General features: G+C 41.9%; 1 protein-coding gene across 1 annotated transcript; it reads left to right on the forward strand.

The window, feature by feature from the left end:
* Positions 1-16,353: 16,353 nt before the first annotated feature.
* On the forward strand, positions 16,354-17,709 carry NKX2-8 (NK2 homeobox 8; the record flags this gene model as incomplete). Its single annotated transcript, XM_081293249.1, has 2 exons — positions 16,354-16,501; positions 17,156-17,709. The coding sequence occupies 2 exons, from the start codon at positions 16,354-16,356 to the stop codon at positions 17,707-17,709; spliced, it is 702 nt and encodes a 233-aa protein (XP_081149375.1).
* Between the last annotated feature and the right edge of the window lie 5,442 nt (positions 17,710-23,151).

The following is a 23,151-nucleotide window of genomic DNA, read 5'->3' on the forward strand; positions in this document are numbered from 1 at the left end:
TTTAAGCTGTGTCCTCAGAGGGGAAGAATATGCTAGATAGAAGACCTAAGGCAACAGTGGTCTACACAGAATGTGCTGGAACCAACTGCACCCTCTACTGGGTAAATGAGAAAACACATGGGCCTTGTAAAAGCCACTTAACCTGTTACCTATAAAATAATTCCTATAAAATACTATTGATATAACCTACTTTATAGGGCTGTGAAGAATAATTGAATAATTAGAAGTTGTTAAAAGAAATGCTTAGAAAACTTCCAGGCACTTCCTAAGACTCCAAAGATATTAGATATCATCATCATCATCATTAAGCTAAAGCGCTGAGTTCAAACACGGAAGTGGTAGGAGATATGTGATTGGTAGGAGCCAGTCAATTCATGAAGACCCTCTATAATATTCTTTACCTGGACATCCTTAAATTCCTTAGAAGTATATTTAGGGTTTTAGAGTTAACTGCCTAGAGGCAGGAGGCCAAAATGATCATCTTCTTTCCTCAAATTCCTTCCAGCTCTGAGACATGAGTCCCACTTGGGAACAAACAAACTCAGTCTCACTCTTGGGCACATAGTCTTCAGTAATACAACTTCTTTCATTTAGCTTCATGGTAATTGCCAAAGAGAGATATATTTCCTACCCAGTGGAATTAATTATTTTGATAATGTTAAACTGTTTAGTTAAGAAATAAATTCCTGGTTGGGAAAGGATATAAAAGAAAGCCTCAGCCAAAAAATTAATTAAAATAAAAACAAATCTGAAAAATATCTTGTAAATTTTTACCCACTGGGGAGCTTCGTTTTACCATAAGGGAATGTGGAATAAGATGGACTGATTTGTCCAAAGAATAGAAACTCTGTTGATTTTCTCTCTTTCTCTTGAAGCTTCTGATAAAGCAGGAGAGAGAAGCCATGGATCAGCTGCTGGCATCCATGAGCAGCCCCAACATCCCCATTTGGATTCATCTTTGTAACTGATTGGCCCATCATCCTAAATACTGTTCCCTGTACCCTTTTCCAGTGTCTCTGCCTCCATCCGTCTGTCGTCCCTGCTCTATACTCCTCTGCTATGCCCCTCCTGTGAAGGCAAATATGTCTCCAGAGACATATTTGTTCTCTCCTTGAACAGACAGGCTGAGAGATAAGAGAAAGTGGCATTCAGTGGAATAGCCATCTATCTCAGTTACTACCAGTTGTTCTGACATAATTATTATAGCACTTTCTTTCCCACTCAGAGGTGTCCTGTTTGGATAACAAATTATATGCAATCCTTATGGGCTGCATGCATATTAAACATTTAGCCCTCCAAGACTGGGAACTGGGTCATTTTTTATTTTTGAGTCTCTACACAGTGCTACCAAAAGACACCTGATAATCTCTGCAGTCATCACAGTTTAACAACAAGTGATACCTACCTACCCTCATAAAGATTTTGGGGATCTGAAAACATTAAGAAAATGTCATTTTCTAGAACTTAGCATAGCAATTGTCACATTGTAAGAATCGCAAAATGCTTGTTGATTAAATGAATAGATGAATAAACTTTTATAATAAATTTATAATAATTAATTCTCTAAAATTAGAATGCTATACTTAGCAACCCAAAATTTGAATTATCTATGGATGATAATAAATAATTAACAAAATAAAACTATCCCTTAGACTTATTATGAGGACTAAAAAGGAAACAAATAATTGAAAACTGTCTGGGCAGGCATTAAATACACCTAAAGCACAGCTAAAAGTGACTCAGGAAGCAGGTCCCCCTAAACCAGCGCTTTCTGTTATCCCAGGACTGACAGGTGACAGGAGAGAAGCAGGATCTGCTTTACCTGGTGTTCTGGAAAGGTCATAACCTTTAGGAAGTGCTGAGCCAGGATGATCATTCAAGTTGGATTTCTTGTTTCTTGTTTTACTTGAGACAGTTTAAGACCCAGGGAAGTTCATTGTTATGCCAGTGTGGAAATTCCTCTGCCTGGTGCACTTTTATGACCTAACTGGTCCTGCACTAATAGGTGCCATAAAATGCTAATTTATCTTTTTTTCTGTTTGAAAGGGGAAAATGCAATCAGAAAACAAAGCCTTGAAGTAAGTTTGATTTTAGGATATATGATTTTGGTATCTCAGAAGTCTGGCTTCCTCATCATATTTGATTAAATAACTAGAACCAGAAGCGGGGGAGGGAGGGGGAGTGCTCTTCAGACCAAGAGGCAGGAATCTCATTAAAACTAAATACCAGTTCTGCACATTTCTCCTAATATTGGAGTTGGCACTGAAAAAGTCATGTTGGTGTTTTGTGGCATTCATGTCTCCCAGAAATTATAAAGGCTACAGGATCCTTCACTGAGTGATGATTTGTTTCAGGAACAAAATTATTATCTAGGAAAAATTAAAACTCAGATTGTCAGTGTTTTTTGAATTTCCCACTGATTTGTGTTAATCAGACATGGCTCTCCTAGTGCCAAGGACTGGGATTGGATGACTTCTTAGATCTCTATGGGTTCTGTTGGTGATATAAATGCTAGTAGGAGAGGGAGAGCCTTAGATGGGTAGTGTCATGTGGTAGAAATGACAACCACTCAACTGCTCTCAAAAAAAGCAGAGAAGTGACATGTTAAAAGGTAGAGAAGTAAAATATTCCCAAAACAAGCTGAAAGTGAATGAAATGCTTTTGGGCCACAATGACTGTACATTTAGACATGGAATTATCAGTACTTCTTTCCTACTTGATCAATATCATCAGATATCTCCTGGTGCAGGACAGGCCCTTAATCTACCACTTCATCGTAGTCTAATTACTTCATTCAAATTCCTCATCATACTTACATAAGTCTATAAGAACTCATGTGCCTGTACTCAGACTCTAGGGCTTGTTTTCTCTTTTCTGAGCCACGATGGTGCCCTGATTTCTTCTGCTTTGCTTTACCCCATCCATAAGGATTTCTTTAAAATGGTGCATTCTGCCTGGTGCAATGGTGCACAACTGCAATCCCAGCAATTTGGGAGGCTGAAGCAAGAGGATCACAAGTTCAAGACCAACCTCCTCAATTTAGCAAGATCCTATCTTAAAATAAAAAATAATAATAAAGAGCTGGGGATATAGTTCTATGGCAGAGCACCCCTGGGTTCCATTCCCAGTACAGGAAAAAGAAAAAAGGATTGAGGTGTTTGGGTTGTTCTGGTTAAATGGTTAGTCAACTAAGTCAACAGAAAATTCTTGTCACATCATTTTCTCATAATGTAAGTAGAGTAAATATTTCTCAAGCATATGTTACAATAACATAATGTGTATCACATATGAACTCAGTTTTTCAAATAATAATATTCTGTCTATAACATTAAAACACTGCAATGTGCAAGTTACCCTTGGGAGAAGGGTAACTCGAATAATATTTCAGGATACTTTACTCAGGGGCATTACTTTGCATATTAGTTCTCACTGGGTGTGGGTTGAATTGTGTCCTCTCAAAATACTCTAAACCTTACTACTTATCCATGTGACCCCATTTGGAAATAGAGTTTGCTATAATTTCATCCGGAGTGTCCCTCGGAGGTGCTATTAGAAAGTGGTGGAAATTTTAGTCTTAGGAGGGATCTTTAGGTCATTGGAGGCAAGTTCTTGAATGAAAAAGGAGAAGTCTCTTCTTCTTCTTCTTCTCCTTCTCCTTCTTCCCTCCCCCTTTGCTTCCCAGCCAGAGGTAAGCAGTTTTGCTCTAACACAAGCTTCTGCCATGATGTGCTGCCTCGCCACAGGTCCAAAAGCGATGAAGCCAACTGACTGTGGGTGGTGACTTTGAAAACAGTGAGCCAAAAATAAACCCTTTCTCTTTATAAGTTGAGCCTCTAGGGGATCTTGTTGTAGAAAACTAATTTAGGGTCTTTGCAGGTGTAATTCATTAAGATGAAGCAATGCAAGATTAGGGTAGGCCCTAAATCCAATGATTAGTGTTATTCTAAGAATAGAAGACACAGCCACAGACAGACAGGAGGAGGCCCTGTGACAATGAAGACAGAGATTGGAATCATGAAGCTGCGTGATAAGGAACACCAAGGACTGCCCCAGCCACTGGAACTAGGAAAAGCAAGGGAAGATTCTGCTCCAGAACCTCTGGAGGATGCATGTTGATTTCAGATTTCCAACCTCCAGAACTGTAGAAGAATCAATCTCTATTGTTTTAGGACACTAAATATGTGATAATCAGTCACAGCAGCCCGAGGAAACTAATATATCAGGTAATACCTGAATGGAAGTTTTGATGTGCACAATTTATTACTTGTTTTCATAAAGGTAGAATAGTTATATTTTAAAGGGAAAAATGTTCCTGAGTACACCTGATATACTCAGTAATCCTACACTTTAAAAAGTAATCATATATGTACAACCAGAGAAATGAAAAATTGTGCTCCGTTTGTGTACTATGAACTGAAATGCGTTCAGCTGACATGTATAACAAATTAGAACAAATAAATAAATTTTTTAAAAGTAATCATATATAACTGAAAAATTACATGTATATCAAATTGTAGAAAACAAAATAATATGCTAAATACCCTGAAATAATCCACCATCAAACATTTATATTCCGTGAAAACAATTGTAAGGCAATTTATCATCATTGTGTAGAATGTTCCAGGAATAAACGTAGCAGAATAATATGACCTTTTTCCTTACTTCACAGCCAGTCACATTTACTTTAAAACTTTTGCTCTTTTTTTTAAGCTAGTGATTATTTGGACCTGCTAGAATTACCAAATTTAATTATTATTTTGAACAAAGTGCTCTTTTTTCCATACAGCAGAAACTTAGGATAAAACTCTAAGCATAGGAAAGTTCGGGTTGTCATTTATTTACAGTCTTTATCAAGCAAATAATATTCATATTTTGAATTATGCAAATAAGCATTTACATGATAAATCGTAATTGCTCTCAGACAGCTGTTTATAATTGGGTAAATGAGACACACTTTTAAATTGTCTAAATACATACTTACCCATGTTTACATATTTATACACTAGACTGTAACTATTCTAAATCAGCTGTTATCATCTATTGTGTCTTATTCAGACCAAGGGGAGAGAACTTCTGAGTACAAACAGCAAAATCCCATTGAACTTCCTCTGAGATCAAAAGGATTACCATTTCTTTCAAAGGGGGCTCTCTCTCAATGTACCCTTGCCTGTAGTATTCCACAATACCTCAAGCAGGAAATGCTTTTATACCAATTTAGTTGAGTGGGAAATTAATCAAGAAACCATTTATTTGTTTGTTTGTTTGTTGTGCTGGGGGTTAAATCCAGGGCACTTTACCAACTGAGCTATATCCCCAGCCCTTTTATATTTTTGTTTATTTATTTTCATTTTGAGATAGGGTCTCCCTAAGTTGCTGAGACTGGTCTTGAACTTGTGGTTCTCGTGCTTCAGTTTCCTGAATCTCCAGGATCACAGGTCTGTGTGGCTGTACCCAACTAAAACCTTTCATTTAGAAATTTATTCTTGTGTCAATTAAAAAATCAACAAGTATTTATAGGCTACAGAAGAAATACAGAGCCGGATGCCTGTCCTGTAGAGGCTTACATTCTAATGAGGAAAATGGAATTCACACCTTAGAAATGTGCTTGGAGCAATTAAGAGAAAAATGGTTTTGACTATAAGAGCTAAAGGAGCTTGGAAAATAAGAGTGCAGGTTGTGTGTCCTCAGTTTGAAGACAGACTCTAGGAGCTGGCTCACTTTTCCCTGCAGACTGTGAACTCTCCTGCCCCTGGAGGGCAGACACAGATGAAGAATATAAGAACTTCTTCCCCATTACATCCACACAAAGTCTTCCAGGGAAATAAGTGTCTGGTATGAATGACAAAGTCTTCCTGTGAAGTGCCATTTTCTCTTCTCAGTTCTTTGCATTGGGAAAGAATTGTACCACCACCACTCTTTTTAAAATCTTAATGCCTTTCTCTTTGCTTTTCTCTTTCTGCTTCTGTATTTGTTTCTAATTCATTTAATTCTGTTCTTATGTGGTGTTTTGTAAGTGCTAAAGAGATAGGACTTTTTCTACCACATGTTCTGGTGATTCAAATGCTACTTCACAGCTTAACACAATAGAAAGAATGAACACTGAAGCATAGAGATGGTGGGGAGGGGGGTGCCTGAAGTGGCTACGGAGGCACCCAGAAATAAAAACATTAGGGTTCAGGGTCACTCCCCTCCATTAAGCACAAGGAGAGCTTGTGTATTGCCAATAGATTTGAGAACCACAGGAGCAAGTAGGCCTGAGGTAAAAAAATCTGAACCTGGAGAATCTGGGTAATGCTGCTGAGTTTAAGGAACTCTCTTCTGAAGGCCACTTCCCCCTACTCTGGTAGGAGAAGAAAAGTGACTTCAAGACTAGTAACACTGGGACTGCTGAAGTAGAAAGAATGATAGATTGGGGATCCAAGTTGAGATCTGTGAAATGCTAAGCAAGTCACCCAGCATATGGAAAGGACGTGTTGCATCATCTTCTCTTTAGCTCTGTGACTAATGACACTACACTTATCATAGGACAGCTCCCAATATCAACTTCTGCCTACATTTCCCACCTCCCCAAGATCCATTCCTATAATAGTAACAATTGCCACAATTAATTGAGCACCTGCTAACTGTGGGCAAATACTATGTCTGGAACTTTACACAAAATATCTCACAAACCCTCACAACACCTGTATGAATTATTATTTCTATTTTATACATGAGGGGACTGTGGCTGAAAGAAATTGTGAAACTTGAGGCAGGTCATTCAGGTGTTACTGAGAGAGACAAGCTTTAAACCCAGATCTGGGGATCATCTGTGTGATCCCCAAGTGTGCTGTATATTGGAAAGCTAAATCAAGTTGCTTTTTCTAAAGTACTCCCCACACTTGAACAGATGAGCACAGTACCTGATGCCCATAAATTACTTACCATATATTTTGGAATTACAATTCTCTCAAAATTTTGCCTCATGCGGAATCTGCATACGACTAATAATAAAGCTATGTGGGTGGGCAGCCTGGTGGGTGGTGGAGTGGGGTTGTATGTTTGTGTAATTCAATTGACTCCAGCCTAGTTAGTGCTCAGTCATTCTCATTAACAGCCTTCAGGGTCCACCAGGAATGTGACAGCTGGTCACAGCAGCCAGAGTACATACCTATTGATATTTTGGTGGTACTCGGAAGAAAACTGGTTGTGCATATAACATAGCATGGATCAGGAATAAGACAATTCTTGGCTCCTTCCTGATGAGGACTCTGGGTGGCTGGCCTGGTCCCAGGCTCCAGGTCTCTGTCCTCTCCAGAATTGATTTCGAATCACCTTGGGTGGTCCCTCCCAAGCCCATTGTGCACGTGTGACTTTCTGCCTATTGACATTAGGGGATGTGCCCCCACCTTCCCTTTGTTTCATCCTCCGTTTTTTTAAGACACATTTGTTCTCACTGGCTTTTAACTGATTTTTAATCTATGTTCATTGCTAGAGAGATTTAACTTTAAAAAAAAAAAAAACTGCGACATCTAAGGAGTTTCTGGACTGCCCAATTAGCATTGTAAGAGGCTAAGCTGTTTGGAAACAAATACAACTTAAACCACATGAAATCACACTCCACTGGTTACTAAAATGCTAAATAAATAAATAAATAACAACAGAATTTCTAGATATCAGCCTCTGTTCTTTAGGTGGACATTTCAAATGTGCAGACCTCCTTGGGGTCTCTTAATTGGCATCTGAACAAACCCACCAAACCCTGTTTCCTCTTTACTCTTTTCCAGTGGATGTGCTACTCTAGATGTGATAAAACGGATTCCCTGCAGCTGGCCTTCCCCTGACCACCCTATGGGTGAGGACAAATTGAGACAGGCACTCACTCACTTTCTCCTCCCTCCCTCCCTGCCTTCACTCAGTCACTTCCACCTCCACTGCCAACTACCTCAGATTGGGTTAGAGACACTGCAGATCCTGCAGGTCCTTCTACTCCCACACCATGCTGCCCCTTAGGGATGTTTTTGTGATCAGTCAGCTGATGGGCAAATCAGGATCCAGGCTCTGGATAATAGAAAAGCTCAATAAAACAAAAACAGAGTATGATTCATGAAAAGAAATGGTCATGTATTTTATTAGTTGTTTTTTTTTTCTTCCCCAGTACTAGGGATCAAACCCAGAGCCTCACATATGCTGGGCAAGTGCTCTAAGCCACATCCCCAGCCCCTTCTTAATAAATGATCAAAATGATAATTCATGGAACCAGAGTGGTTTTCATTTTATTCATATAGAAGCCAGAAGACAATTCACCAGGGAAGACCTGCTAATGATATTGTATAACTCCTTGCATTCTGGCTTCTGAGGTTCCACAAAGTTCATCAATCTAAAATCATCTTAATAATACAAAAGAAATTGAATACAGATCTCTGATATTCTCCCACTACATTTGTTTTACAGCTCAACTGTTTAGCTTACGGAATGGGTAAAAGCCCCTCCCCAAGGGTATAAGGCGAATTTATTAAAAGAAAGAAACATCTGAACCCAAACAGTCATCCTCTATCCTACTATGTTCTAATGGTTAAGGCAACCACAACAGCAACACAAAACAGAATTCCTAACATATAGACACATTTGCCATACTCTTATGTAGCTCAAAAATATCCCAGCTAAAAATATCCCAGATAAAGTTAGAATTGAAAGGGAATGGTTTTTGAAGCATGGGTATTTATAGAAAATATTAATTACCAAGTAAACTGCCGGATAATACTAAAGCAAAAATATCCTCTAATCTTGACCTTTTGTTGTTGTTTTAACTCTCTACAAGTCATATGAGCTCTCGTGGATCACCAGTCCTGGAAATTGGAAATGACTAAGATGGGAAATGACTCTTCTTCAGCAGGAAAAAAGCTATTCTGGCTTAAACAAAATATAATGGAATGATCCTACAAAGACATTGCATCTGTACTTTCTGATAATATTGCATAGCTGAACATGTCTTTCAAGAGGATCAACAAGTATATTTCATTTCTCTTCTATATATAATCACATTGTTGATGTTTTATGATATTTACTCTTTTTTTTTTTTTTTTTTTTGTACTGGAGATTGAACTCATGGACATTCAACCACTGAGCTGCATCCCCTGCCTTATTTTGTATTTTATTTAGAGACAGGGTCTCAGAGTTACTTAGTGCCTCACTTTTGCTAAGGCTGGCTTTGAACGCGTAATCCTCCTGCCTCAATCTCCCAAGCTGCTGGGATTGCAAGCATGTGTCACTGTGCCTGGCTATGTGTTTTAAGTTTTAAAAAGAGAAAGTTTTGATTTTGTTTTTTAGTATAGCTAAATTCAAAGAAGCAACTATAATCTGATGTGTGGCCATCTATTTATTTTCAAACTTCAACCACCCAAACATACACATAGTTCCAGTGACTAAGAAAATAACTTGGTCTTGGCTATGTATTCAAAATGTATGTATCCTGATGTCTCAGACATCCAGGAATACATCGGTCCAGTTTGAGTAAACTGACTGGATGTGAGGAGCTGGTAAGGAGAATGAGCAATGGTGACACACTGTTCCTGGGCAGATGGTCAGTAGGGTTATTCTGTGTGGACCATGGACAGACGAAAGCTGCAAACAGACTTGCTGGAAGCACTTAGGAACAACCTGGGGTTGATTATAAATCAAATGAGTGTGACAAGCAGGTGAAATTTAAAAATCCAGTGAAGTTTGCTAACGTTCCCTCTTGTTTCCTTAGGTTCATGTGATAAAACAAAATGCTATATTTTAAGGCTAAGCCAGGGACAGTTATGAAATAGCTTGTTAATATAAGAAACATGTTCAATGGAAGAAATTGTAAGGGTTTTCTTTTTTACCAACTTGATTAAAGGACATACCCAAAGAAAATGATACAAAGATATTAAAGATAAGTTTCTTATTTGGGGGATAAGGAAGATACAATTTTAAAAGATCACCCTAAAAAATAAAGCTTTAACATACATAAATCGTGTTAAATACATAGCACATATCATTAGAGAGAATACTCTTACATCAAGTCATCTCTCAATTGTTTCCTAAATTGAATAAGACCAATTTATGGGTTTTTAGATTCAAGGCAAGACAAATAAAACAATAAATTTCTCAAGAAGTTCTGAACACCCTTCTTCATACCCTGTCATTGAGATACTGCTAAACCTAAAACACCCAGAGCTGAGCTTTGTCATTTATATATTTGCCTGATGGCTCCAGAGGTAGTTTCCATGGTAAGCTCCCTGTGCACAAGAAGCAGGGTGAGTGGAATGTCTCCTTCCAACGAGGAACTTTTCACTGACAGTGATAAAGGCCAAGAACCTCCTTCTCACAAACGATTGAAAAACAGAACACGAAGGACATTTTTATTTTGTTTTGTTTCCTTTGTGTGGTATGCGACTTCAGTGCAAATACCCATTTAATCAAGAATACAAAGACAGCCACCTTTGCTGGGTAAGGGGTTTCCCCGAGGCTGCAGTAAACAGATACAGCTCTTTCACTTTTGTTGTAGGAAATTCCTGCAGGTTGTTATTTCATGCTCCTGTTGTGCACTTTTGCCTCCTCTTGGTAGAGATGAAAGATTTTTTTTTTTTTTCTAGAGGAAAATCGAAGAGTTAAATTTGTAGTACTTCAAAGCTACAGTTTATTTACTGACACGGATTCTTTTTTTTTTTTTAGAAATATAAAGACATTAGAAAAAAATATAAAACCCACTATCAGTTGGAATGTTCCTTTTTTGCCTTTCTCCTCTGAATTGATAAGATCACTGAACTTGATCGGTATATTATTTAAGTTTAGTATTTAAGTTCTAAACTGGTCCAACTCTCTTTCTCACTCTTTATCATTCTTTTCTAGTATCTTCTATTAAGTAGACACTCTTGTCTCTCCTTTAGGTCCTCTTTATCCTCCACACTAATTTCTTCAATTCTAGGGATATCACAGTCTATTTGTCTTCAAGGCTCCCCTTAAGCTTTACTTCTTCTAGATAATCTATCCTGACTCAGGATGGGATAAGGAGTGCAAATGTAAGTTGAAAACATTCTCAAATGCACAAAATATAAAGTGATTTTTAAATTAGTGCTATTATCACCATCTCAAAGACCCCTCCTTCGACAATCATTGATAAGAAAACTGAATATTTGATTTTTTTAGCCCTTGAGAGACTGTCTTCACCAAATATTAGCAAATACTTCTCCAGAATTATTGTTTTAGTATTAAAGTGTTGTCAAATAAGAAATAATGACTCACCTCATTTATGAGTAATCAGTTTCTGAAATTGGTCTTAAAAAAGTAAATGTATTTTTAAAAGCCCCATTATAATTCATACATAATTTGAAAAAAATAGTAATTGGTTTGAACAGAAGTATTGGTGGTTGGTTATAAGCAGGCCTGTGGGAGGTACTGGGGCAATAACATAAAATGTGTTCCTAGGGTCAGTCTGCCTTGCCAGCGTCTGTATGTAACATTACCTGTGACTTAGGATCTGGACCTTTATTACATAAACATCAATTAGGATTCTGTTTAAGAAACTATATCAGCAGTATAAATTGGTACCTTAAGAAATTGAACAAAAATAAGAATTTCAGTTCTAGGCAAATGATATTTGACTAAATTTGTATTTCTCTTGATAATTTACATGCCATGCCAACACATCCACCATTATTATACCACTGTAAGGTATGGGGAAGATCAGAAGTAATAAACTAGCTAATTTTTAAAAAGTTATTGGCTGGCTCTTTAGGAGATGGAGACAATGGATAGTTAATTAAGTACATTTATTTTTTAATCCATGGAGCCATTTGCCCTCAAAACCTTTTCATGTGCAATGTATAAACTTGATAAGCATATGAGGAAAGAAAAACTATCCCCAAGAGATGGGAAACAACAGCAGAGTCAATGAAAAGTCCATATTTTAGGAATCATCAGATGGGATGGTTCAAATCTTGTCATTTGGCATTAATAAAATCTAAAGCCCATTTCAAAGATGGACTAAATTTCCAGCCAGAAAATAATTGCTGTTCCTGTCCTTTGTGTATATAACATCAATATGACTAAGAAAGAATTGTAGCCAGGCCCAGACCACCACCAAGCAATTGATGAGTCCCCATTAAGAGGGAAATGTTTACTTATTCATGGCAACTAGTTTTCAGAAGAAAAAGGAAAGAGGTTTGATTTTAAATGCTGTCTTTTCTTCCCATCCTATGCCCAATAAAGATCATCCACTTCTTCTTGGAAGTGTCAAAAGCCCATTTTTATTTTCCGTTAGCTCTTTTAACCAGAATACTGATAAAGAGGGAAGAGCAGTTGCTATGAGGCAAAGAAAAATGTCCTGTCAGTTGAGGGCCCTCCATCTATCAAGGGGAATTTGCAATGTTGCCTCTCTTCAATACTGTATAGATTTGCAGGATTTTGTGAAACACTTAACCAAAATGGGAGGATTTAAAAACAGAATGCAAGATATAGACACAATCATTTTTTTTGAAAATCAAGATACTTTAGTTTCATTTCAGAATTTTCTAATCTTGAATTCTTAAGCATCCAGCAGTGATGATCATCTCTGGATAAGACTTTTGAAAGAATGATTAGTATGAACAGAGCAGGAAGGAAGAGCAGGAAGAAAAGATTAACATTAAACAGAGACATGAGATGGGAGGGAAAGGGAGAGAAAAGGGAAATTGCATGGAAATGAAGGGAGACCCTCATTACTATACAAAATTACATATAAGAGGTTGTGAGGGGAATGGGAAAATAAACAAGGAGAGAAATGAATTACAGTAGATGGGGTAGAGAGAGAAGATGGGAGGGGAGGGGAGGGGGGATAGTAGGGGATAGGAAAGGTAGCAGAATACAACAATTACTAATAGGGCATTATGTAAAATTGTGGATGTGTAACCGACGTGATTCTGCAATCTGCATTTGGGGTAAAATTGGGGGTTCATAACCCACTTCAATCTAATGTATGAAATATGATATGTCAAGAGCTTTGTAATGTTGTGAACAACCAATAAAAAAAAATTTAAAAAAAGAAAGAATGATTAGTGTGGACAATTTAGACATATTCATCATATCACAGATTTCTAAAGATTAAAAGCTCTTACTAGAATTAAGATGTACTACACCAAATCATAGGAAAACAAATACTTGTCTAATAATATTCATAAGCTATATTGAGCTGCAAAATAAGTTAAAGTGTCTGGGACACCAAACGACATTTGAAAATTTGGAAAGAATGTCCAGTTAGATGTTTACTTGTGATTCTAAGGATCTCTCGTGAATGGGAGACAATTCATATATATAGTTCCAATATGCAAAAAAAAAACCCTATATGAATATCTCCACTTTTTATAATAATGAAATATCAAAATAAATTTCTGCTCCCAAGTTTTGAGTTTATTAGCTATAAAGAGATCATCTTTCTTGAATAATTCTGGCTCTCCATCTACCTTCCTGTGATTCTTCAGAAGGTATGTTGTATATGGAAAAACCTCCTGGAGTCCCCAGACTCTAGCTCTTTGAGGTAATTTAGATAAAGCCCCAGAACAGAATTGAAAGGAAATGTGGAGTATGTCAAAAGTGCTTAAGGAGGAGGAGGAATCCAAGATGAAGCAGGGAAAGTGCAGTGCTTTCTTTGACCAAGAGGTACTGTGGGATATCCAAAGTGCACATTGGGACCCAGGAACACTGTTCCCAGGCCCAGGGATGTGAAGTTAGAAATTATATTTGGAGCTTATCCTAGATCTAAATCCTCCCTAGAGCACAACTGCTAAATGGGGGATGTATCTGTGCTTTGGGAGCCAAACGCTAAGAGTAAAAGCAAATATTTGATGCTGAAGAGCTCTTAAGAACTGAAGAGTGCCATTTACTTATTTCTACACGTCAGTGTGGTCTTAGGATGTTAAATAGATTAAAAGGCTAAGAGAGGTCAGTCACTCCAGGGAAGATTCTTCTTTTACTTCCCCTAACTTGGTTCTCTTTCCAAAATCGTTATTCACCACAACCCACTCCTGTGGAGAGTCCTTGGCAAACTCATAAGATGACACATCCTTTCCTAGAACATCCAGGAGAAGGTGGAGTCTGAGTTTGGGAACCAGAAATGAAGAAATGCCAGGAGGAGGGAGTCCAAAAGTCCACTCATAAATGACACGATGAAGATGGGTTTAGAAAGTTTACAGAGGAATGGGATCTTAAATCCAATAAGATCCTTAGAAATTACCAAATCAGTTGGGGGGGTGGGGGCGGGTTTACAGAAATGAAGTGATTAGCGCTGGCTAAGGGCAGAACTAGAATGCAAACCGATTTCCAGGCCATCTACCTGACTCAGCCTTAGGAGTTCAGGTCCGATTTTGAGAATCCTAAGACTTCCATAGAACCCCACTGTCCACTTCTGGCTGTCGCCCTGGCCTTGTCTGCAGAGAGGACAGCCCAGTCGTTTCAATTTAATCTTATTTAAAAAGACATAACTAATAAATCTATTGCTGGGGCCTCGGAAAGACGGCCAGCAGAGTTGATCGTGCTCCCAATCCCATTGAACCCCATTGAAAACCATGACAACACCCGACAAGCTCCGATTTATTCCGGCAAGCTAAAGCGCATTGTGAGTAGGCGTCAATCAAGCATTATTCCGGACTGAACAAATGCAAAATCTTGACTGGAACAAATGCTTCCAACAGGTCCAGGGCGTCGAGCTCCATTTCCCTTTTGTCCACGGCCTAGCAGTTGGCCTGTATTGGAGTTGCCTCCGCCCGACCACCCAGAGCGCAGCACGGCCCGGGTACCTAGGGCACGCTTGGTAGCTAGGCTGCTGAGGAGTGTGTGCGGGGCTGGGCGGGGCTGCGACCACATCCGAGTCAGGTTCGAATTCAGCCCCAGCAGACTCAGGATTTCGGGTGCGGTCACCCAAGCACAGAGGCCATCCCTAAAATTTACAACCAAATGCACAAACCACTAGCTGCAGTTGAAGCCTCTGAGATGGTCTTCTCTGAGCCCTAGACTGAGGTTTGGCCAGAGCTAGGTCACGTGCCAACTAAATGTGCCCACGCCTGCTGGTTCCTCGGTTTCTTATGCTCTTTGTATTGATCATTTTCTCGGTGGAGGCTAGAAGATCCTGGAGAAACCCTGGATCGGCAGGATGTTTTGCTGGACGGACCCTGTGCTCTTTCTACCGATCTATACATTCCTGTACCAGACCCCGCAATTGTGTAAGCGGCTATGCTGCTGGGAGCAGGGAGCGCAGACCGCTGGCATCCTCCTATGGTGGTGGCAGCAGAAGTTATAGGGCTGAGGCGCACTGGGGACGCCAGGACGTCTGGCTATGCCAAAGAAGCCTCAGAGCCCTCGTAGGCCGCCCCGTAGGGTACTACGGGTGGGTCCTAGAATAGGTCTAGGTCCAGCTTTGAGGAGTTCGGCCACTGAATTCAGGCCCCTTGACCGGCAGCGGTCAGGTGGGCACTTAAGAGCTAAGTAGCTCGCGCTGATCTGGGGTCCTCTGTATGCTCCCCAGAGCACCCCCGAGATCGTGTAAGCACGCCGTATGTTGTATGCGTGGGTGGAGGGGGGGACGTGAGGGAAGTTCCCAGTGGCCTTCAAAACTCTCTGCCCAGATTCTGGCAAGGCCAGGCCACTCTCTGTGCCCTCCTAAAACTTCTCGCCCAGCATTCTCAGAGGAGCCCTACTAAAAAAGAGAAAAGGGAGTGCTTCAGAGTTTAACGCAGCTTTGTAAATCATGTTGCAGATAATTACTGCAAACTAACACTTAAGCAAACTAGCTGGAGGAATAAAGCAAACAGAATAAATTCCTTGGCGCTCATAAACCCACCCATGCTGACCCCACCTTTCCCGGTGCTTCTGCAGGGCCAGGCCCCATGTCAGCCCAGGAGGACTAGAAAGCTGGGGCTCGGTCGGGAGGGTGGTGGCCATTGCTCGCCACCCAAGATGTTATTCACTAGTAACAATCCCCATTATCTGTCCCCACTTTGGGCTAATCAGACAATCGCTAATGCCCAAGGCTGCTTCCTGCCGCCTCTGGGAGGTAACGGGGCGCCAAGGGGCGGGGGACGGGACGGGGCGGGGCGGGGCGCGGGTGGGAGGCGGAGGTGGCACCTTCCGGGCTCGGTCGGGCTTTGGTCCAGCACTCATTCAGGTACTTAACACCCTGGAGACCCAGACCTCGGCTTTCAAAGCGGACCGGGTGGGAAGAGCTGTTTATATAAACACGGATTCCGCTGTAAATGCGCTAATATCCCCGCCGCCAGCTCATGGCGAGCGCTTCCCATGTCCACTCCTAGGAGCGGCGTGCCCGGCTGCCCCTCAGTCTCAGCCTGCCCTGCCCCCGCCTCCTTCCCCTCTTCGACCATGGCCACCTCTGGACGTCTCAGCTTCACCGTACGCAGCCTCCTGAATTTACCCGAGCCGGACGCGCAGCACCGGCCCAGGCGGGAGCCAGAGCCACGCACCCCTGGTGCGGACCACTGGCTGGAGTCTGAGCGCAGCCACTATCCCTGTGAGTGAGCGGAGGATTGCTGCGGTGGGGGGGGTGGAGGTGAGGTGGGAGAGGGAAGGGGGAACAAAATCAAGGGGGAGCAAAAGACTAGGACACCGAAATCCCACCCCAGAGTCTGGATTTCCTCAGTGTTGAAGTCCGAGAGGCCCGTTTCTCAGATCTCTGCCTTGCGTCCGGGTCCGCACAGAGAGTAGATTCCTGCACTTGGCACTAGTGCTGGACATTTGTATTTCTGTGTCCGGGGATTCCTACGGGTCGGAATATTGAAATATTTAAAACACCTCCCTTATATGTCTCTTATCAAAGCTTTGCAAATCTCAGGCAGACTGTAGTGCAATTGATCTGGAGGTGGCCCATTTTTGGTGAAGCGGCTTGTCTCCCAGCGCAGCTACCATTGAACTTACTTTGAGAGGGCCCTGAGGTGGGTTTCTTTGAAGAAGTATCTCATGCCTGGTGAGCTGTTATGGTATGAATGGGTCAGTAAATTCCAAGAGGTGGGTACCAAGATGCGAACCCAGTGAAGGAAACGGCCTCGCTCTGCAAGTCGCGCGCGAGTGGGTACACCCTCCGGCTGGCGGCTTGATGCCTGAAAGGGCTCCAGACGCTCGGAGGGACCGGCATCTCACCAGACCGTGTGTCCTTTGCCGTTCCTAGCCTCGGACGAGAGCAGCCTGGAGACCAGCCCGCCAGACTCGCGGCGGGTGTCCTCTCAGCTTACGTCTCCGGGCTCGGACGCCGAGAAGAGGAAGAAACGGAGGGTGCTGTTCTCTAAAGCGCAGACACTGGAGTTGGAGCGACGCTTCCGGCAGCAGCGCTACCTATCTGCTCCGGAGCGTGAACAGCTAGCGCGCCTGCTCCGCCTCACGCCCACTCAGGTCAAGATCTGGTTCCAGAACCATCGCTACAAGTTGAAACGGGCACGCGCACCAGGAGCCGCGGAGTCGCCAGACCTGGCAACCTCTGCTGAGCTGCACCCTGCGCCCGGCCTGCTGCGCCGCGTGGTGGTGCCCGTGCTGGTGCACGATGGGCAGTCATGCAACAGCAACAGTGAGGCCCGCACCGCGTCGGCCCAGGACAAGTACAGCTATCCCGCGTCCGCAGCCTGCCCTTTGCCGGGCTACACGGCCTTCGGGCCCGGCTCGGCGCTCGGCCTCATCCCCGCCTACCAGCACTTAGCGCCCCCCGCCTTGGTCTCCTGGAATTGGTGAGGCCACACGGGGTATTTAGGGGCTATCCCAGACTTTGGAGCGCGCTGTGTAACCGCTGTAAGGCTACAGCCAAAGACCTATAGCTGTCCGGAACCGGTCTTTGCAGGCCCCTTCCCTGCAGGTCCCACTTCGGGGAACCCTGTCACGCCCTCTCCAGCCGTCGCGGATGCACACGCAGTGAACTTTCGCTAAGTTCGTCCCTTTTGCTAAGATCTCCCTTTCCCTGGACCTCCAGCCCCAGACCTAGATTTTACTGAGTCTTATTTGTATATTTTAAATAGCCATTTGTATGGGAAGCGACTTATTTTAAAAGAAATAGAATATTTTTCTTTCTGTGAATCAAGAATAAAATGTGTAGGGTTGGGTCCCCCAGCGTTTCTGATGGGGACGTATAGGTTGGAGCGTGCTCACCGCATTGGAGCTTATAGCGCCGGTCAGCTCCTTGACTGAAGGGCAGGTCGCAGTGCCAACTCGGCTTTAGGAAGATGGGGGAGTGGAGGGGAGGAAGCTAGCAGTGGTGATCTCATTCCCCCCCCCCCAATCCACTTGCAGGAATCCTGGGGATTCTGTTAACTTGTGTGGTAGCCTTGGTCCCAGAGTGTCGCTGAAGCTCCTCTGGGCTCCTGGAGTTTTGAAACTGCAAAACTCTACCATGTGGTCCATGAGGGGCAATGAGGGTCTCCGAAGCTGGGTACCGAAAGCTCAAAGACCCATAAACCACCAGGAAATTCTCAGTTAATTCCCAAGTGTCTCACTATGCTGTGATTTTCCACCTCCTCTTGACGCAGCGCCTATCCATGGTGAGATTGGGTCGGGCAGCAGCGTGAAGAAATCAACAGTAGAAGGCCCTGGACACTGCCTCAGAGCGGCTTTGTACTGCGGGAACTTTGGTGGCCCTACGTTAAAACACAGTCCGCTAGTGCGCTTCCCCTCGTTTTATATGCGCTCCCATTGCACATTAGGCTCCAGGGTCTTAGTGTTCCACCCCTTGGGTTTGCAACTGCTCCTCATTATTTGGAACTCCCTGCAGGCAAGTCCCTCTGGAGAAGTGGTGATCTCATTTCCCCCGCATCCACTTGCAGGAAGATGCACCTGAGAAGAGCAGTTTAGGGAATCGGGTCCAGGGGAAGGGAATAGGAGCCCCTAATAGGTCTGTGAGTGGTAGGTATCCAGCCTGTTAGAGGCCCTAGATTTCCTGTTCAAGGAGGAGACTGGGAGGCAGTGTTATCACCTGGGATTTGAGGATGGGGGTGGAGAAGGACAGAGGGGGATGGGAGTGGGGAGTTTGGGTCTCAGCTGCCGGCCACCTTGCCTTCCATATGGATGTGGTTATCTTAGAAGAATCTCGTTCCTTAAACCTCCTTTTGTCTTGGGAACTGAAAAGGGCATTGTCGGGCCTGAAAAGGACCTAGACAAAATCCGCACTGTTTGGATTCAGGACTCTGTTTAATCAGTCCCTGGTGACAATGTAGTGGGTGTTAGGCAGGACAATAGTATCTTTTTAAACCTTGTGGCCTTCAGGAAGACAAAGGGCTTGAATTTTATGGGCTTACAACTTCAATTAGAACAGTGCCAGTGTGCATGGGAGATTATCAAATTTGTATCATAAAACCCCTTTCTATTAAATGATTGTTGGGGAGGGAGCCTGAACATTGTAAGACATATATTGGGACCTGCCAGAGGCTTCCCAGTTAACCCTGGCAGAGCAGATGGGGAAAGAAAAGCAGGAAAGGATTTCTGAAGACTTGCAGCTATGGTCAGCTGGCTGGGTGCTTGGCTCTTCCATGCTCTTCCTTCAAGAATGAAGGGAAAGAGTCATTGCTTATTGAATGCCATTGGTTGTGACAAAGATCTCCTAAATATCCTTGAGGAGAAAATAAAAAGAAAGCACTACAGGGCTGGGGTTGTGGCTCAGTGGTACAGCACTTGCCTCACATGTATGAGGTACTGTGTTCAATCCTCAGCACCACATAAAAATAAACAAATAAAGTCATTGTGTCCATGTACAACTAAAAAAAAAAAATTAAAAGAAAGAAAGAAAGAAAGCACTACCTGTTCCATTCTTTTCCTAGAGCTCCAGAGAAAGTAGATTTTGGAATCTGCAAAGTGGACAGGGCCTATTAAATATAGTCTCATGGAGAGACTATCTAAACCAAGAGGTTTTGTAAGAGAGGGTATCCTCAATCAAATCCATCATGGTTCCAAATAGTGGGACAGAAGACACAATCAGTTGTTTCCAAGGAAGATGGTTAGAATCACAGCAAGATGTCCAGCCAGGCAGCCAACTGTGTCCTGGACAGGAGGAGAACAGCAATTTCTAATGAAAGTAGAACCAGGAAACATAATGTATGAGCAATTACTCACTTCTTTTCACTCTTTTTCCTTTAGGCTTGGAAGGAAAATCCAAAGGGGAAAGTGTAAAATGCATTCCCATCATGAATTTTAGAGGCCCCAGGATGTCATATTTGTTTTTTTCCTGTTCACACCTGTGATACGCTGGAATAGATATAAATGTCAGGTTCATTTGTGACCTAAGAGGTCAGTTCTTCTAGGTTCTGACCCCAAGGCCTCTCCACAAACAGCTGTGAAAATAGTTAAGTGCACCCTCCCCAGATGAAAGTGTCTCAGACTTTTGTCACCCATCATCAACATCACAAGGCAGGTTCACACTCAGAAAACTTTGATTGAAACTTACTGGGTTCCAGGCATTTTTCTAGACACTTTCACAGTTGATATCACAGAAATTTTATACTCTGTGTGTGTGTGTCCTGTTTTATAGGTAAGAAACTGAGACTCAGTGGATGGGGCAGGTGACTTGCCCAAAGTAGTTATAAACCTCAAAGAAAGTTACCTTTGTCCTCGGCTTAACTCACATATGGAGACCTTCCTTAAAAACTGCCCTCAAGGAAGACAATTGTCATTTTGATGTGACAATAGAAATTCTATGAAACCATCAAAAATTATCTTATGAATAGCCTGGGAGTATGTGGGAGTATGCCAAAAGCACTCTATGTAGTTCAGAGCCACTCCCAGAGGCTGATCACATAGTAGAGTAGTTACTAACACCTATTGATTCCTGCATGCCAGACAATATTCTGAGTTTTTTCCCCAAATACTATCTCATTCAATCCTAAAAAAAAAAAAAAAAAAAAAAAAAAAACATCATGAGATAGTACTACTACCCCCACTTTCCAGATGAGGAAATTGAAGGTCAAAGAAGTTATAAGTTCCCAGGGTCATAGTGTTAGTGTCAGAGAGTTTCTGAACCCAAGAAGTCTAGCTCCAGATGCACACTTTTAACCACATGGTGGGAATGATTTCTCATTCTTTATATTCTGTTGCTCTCAGTGGACAGTCCTAGTTACCTCCCTGCTTCTTTAGAAATGTTCTGTAGTGCCTGCCAGCCCCCCCACCTCCATTTACCAAATCTCTAACTTTGGGACATAACCTCTGTGTTTCCCCTAGATTTGTTTGTGTGTGTTATTGTCCAGCTGTCAATGAAACACAGCTCTTGTCTGCAGGTCACAATATTCTCCTGTGACTATCATTTTACCATTCTTCTTCCAGAAAAACATCTGCTGTTGATGTCTTGACACAGATTGTCCACTCAGCATTCAGTAGAGTCCCTGCTGGCTCTGATAAGCTCCTCTAAGCTTTTCCCAACCCCCAGGCTCAGTTCCCTGTGGAGCTTTATGACTTTGGCTTTCCTAGTCCTTTCCCCAGTCATCTTTTTCCTTCCTGGGTCTCCAATTTTATCTTTATTAGTAAATATGATCCGCTTCACATTTTCTCTCTCTTCTTCCCTTGTAAACATTAAGTCACTTAAGTCTCTTGCAGGTGGAGATCACAATTTTCACTTCAATTTTCTTTCCTCATTGTTCAGAGGATCTTACATCTTAGCACATCTCTTATCTGACCAATTTAGCACTTTAGAATCTTAGATAATGTGATACTGATGGGTTAGAAGGAAGTTATTTGAGCCCAGGTTAACCTATATCTTCCTTTCTAACAATGGAGTTTAAATGTTTATTATTCTCTTGCCTTGTTGACACAGTTAACTTTTCTTCTCCTCTCCCTACCCCACCCCTCACTTCACTACTCTTGAAATACTTTTGACTTGTGAATAAGATGTTCAGGTAGGATAGTTATAGGCTTGGTATGGTTGAATATTTTGTTAATTGTGTTTATTTGTTCTGAGTCGTTCAGTTAACCAGCCTGCACAGGTTATCTGTAAACATGAGAACAACAGATAGTCAAAGGAGTTTTTAGAATGCTTCCTTATCCCAGAGCATGACAATTGCTATGGATATGATTGTATCCCTCCAGGTCACTTACCATTTTTCTAAGTCATGCTATTGGTGGGGCTTTAATAAATGGTTCCTTAATTATTTTCAGAATTCTAATTCTATACCTTTTCACTCCTCTCTGACCGCCCCCCACTCCACATATATACTAATAACTAAAGGTGTCTAGCATCTTCCTCTTTATTTTGAGCTCAGTGCTTATATTACTGTCTGTAAGTTCACTAAAGAATTGAACAACATTCTCTTCAATGCTGAGCCAGAGCGATGATATAAATTTAGAGGAAGATGAAAAATTGTTTAGGCTATTCAATGAGTAAGTTCTCCTTCTATTCCAACTCCTTCCCTCATCTACCCCAAAGTTTCTAGTACAGGAATTCTTATTTTTTCCAACCATGTCCAGTAGAGAAATTTTAATGTTTATTTAGGAAAGTAACATCATCACAAATTAGAGGTAGAAAATGATTTTCTCTTCAATAAACTGCCCTACAGACAAAGAAAAATCTCAAGTTCTTCACTGAGGCCATGCAGTTTCAAAAGCTGCTACAGTTTCACATAGCTCCGAGGAGTAGGATGTGATAGAAGGAACATCAGAAGGGACTTTGGTCATGCTTAACTTCCTCCGGCCTTCTGACTGGGTGGTCCTTTATGAGTCAACAGGTTTTCAAATGCTTTCCCAAGAGCTCTTGGACTCTTTTCTCTCTTCCTAATACACCAATTGCTCTCCCCCTGACCCCCCTTCCTTGAGACTGGATTGGGTATTTTGCAGAATTTACTAGGAATGGGAATAGAGGCTGTTTGCAAATCAAACTGGAGACAAAGGTATCAAGAAAATCCATTCAAAGGGCCCTTGAATCTCTCACCTGAGGCTGTCTTCTTCCTATTATATCTTTCTCCTCCAGCTTTTCTTAAGGACAGTGTATTAAGCAACAATTCCTCCAATCCTAAAGATGTTAACAGCTTAGGTTTAAATTCTCAACTAGAGATAACCCTGAATCATAACTTCTCAGATCTGATACAGTCACATAAGCATCAGTGTAAGGACAAAAAACGATTTTTATGGCAAACTGAAATGCAGAGGAAAATGCACAAAACACCAGGAAAAGACCAAAGAAACCTCATATGGAGTAAAGAACCAAAT

Source organism: Spermophilus citellus (assembly GCF_964194105.1).
Source record: "Spermophilus citellus genome assembly, chromosome: 4".
NCBI lineage: Eukaryota > Metazoa > Chordata > Mammalia > Rodentia > Sciuridae > Spermophilus > Spermophilus citellus.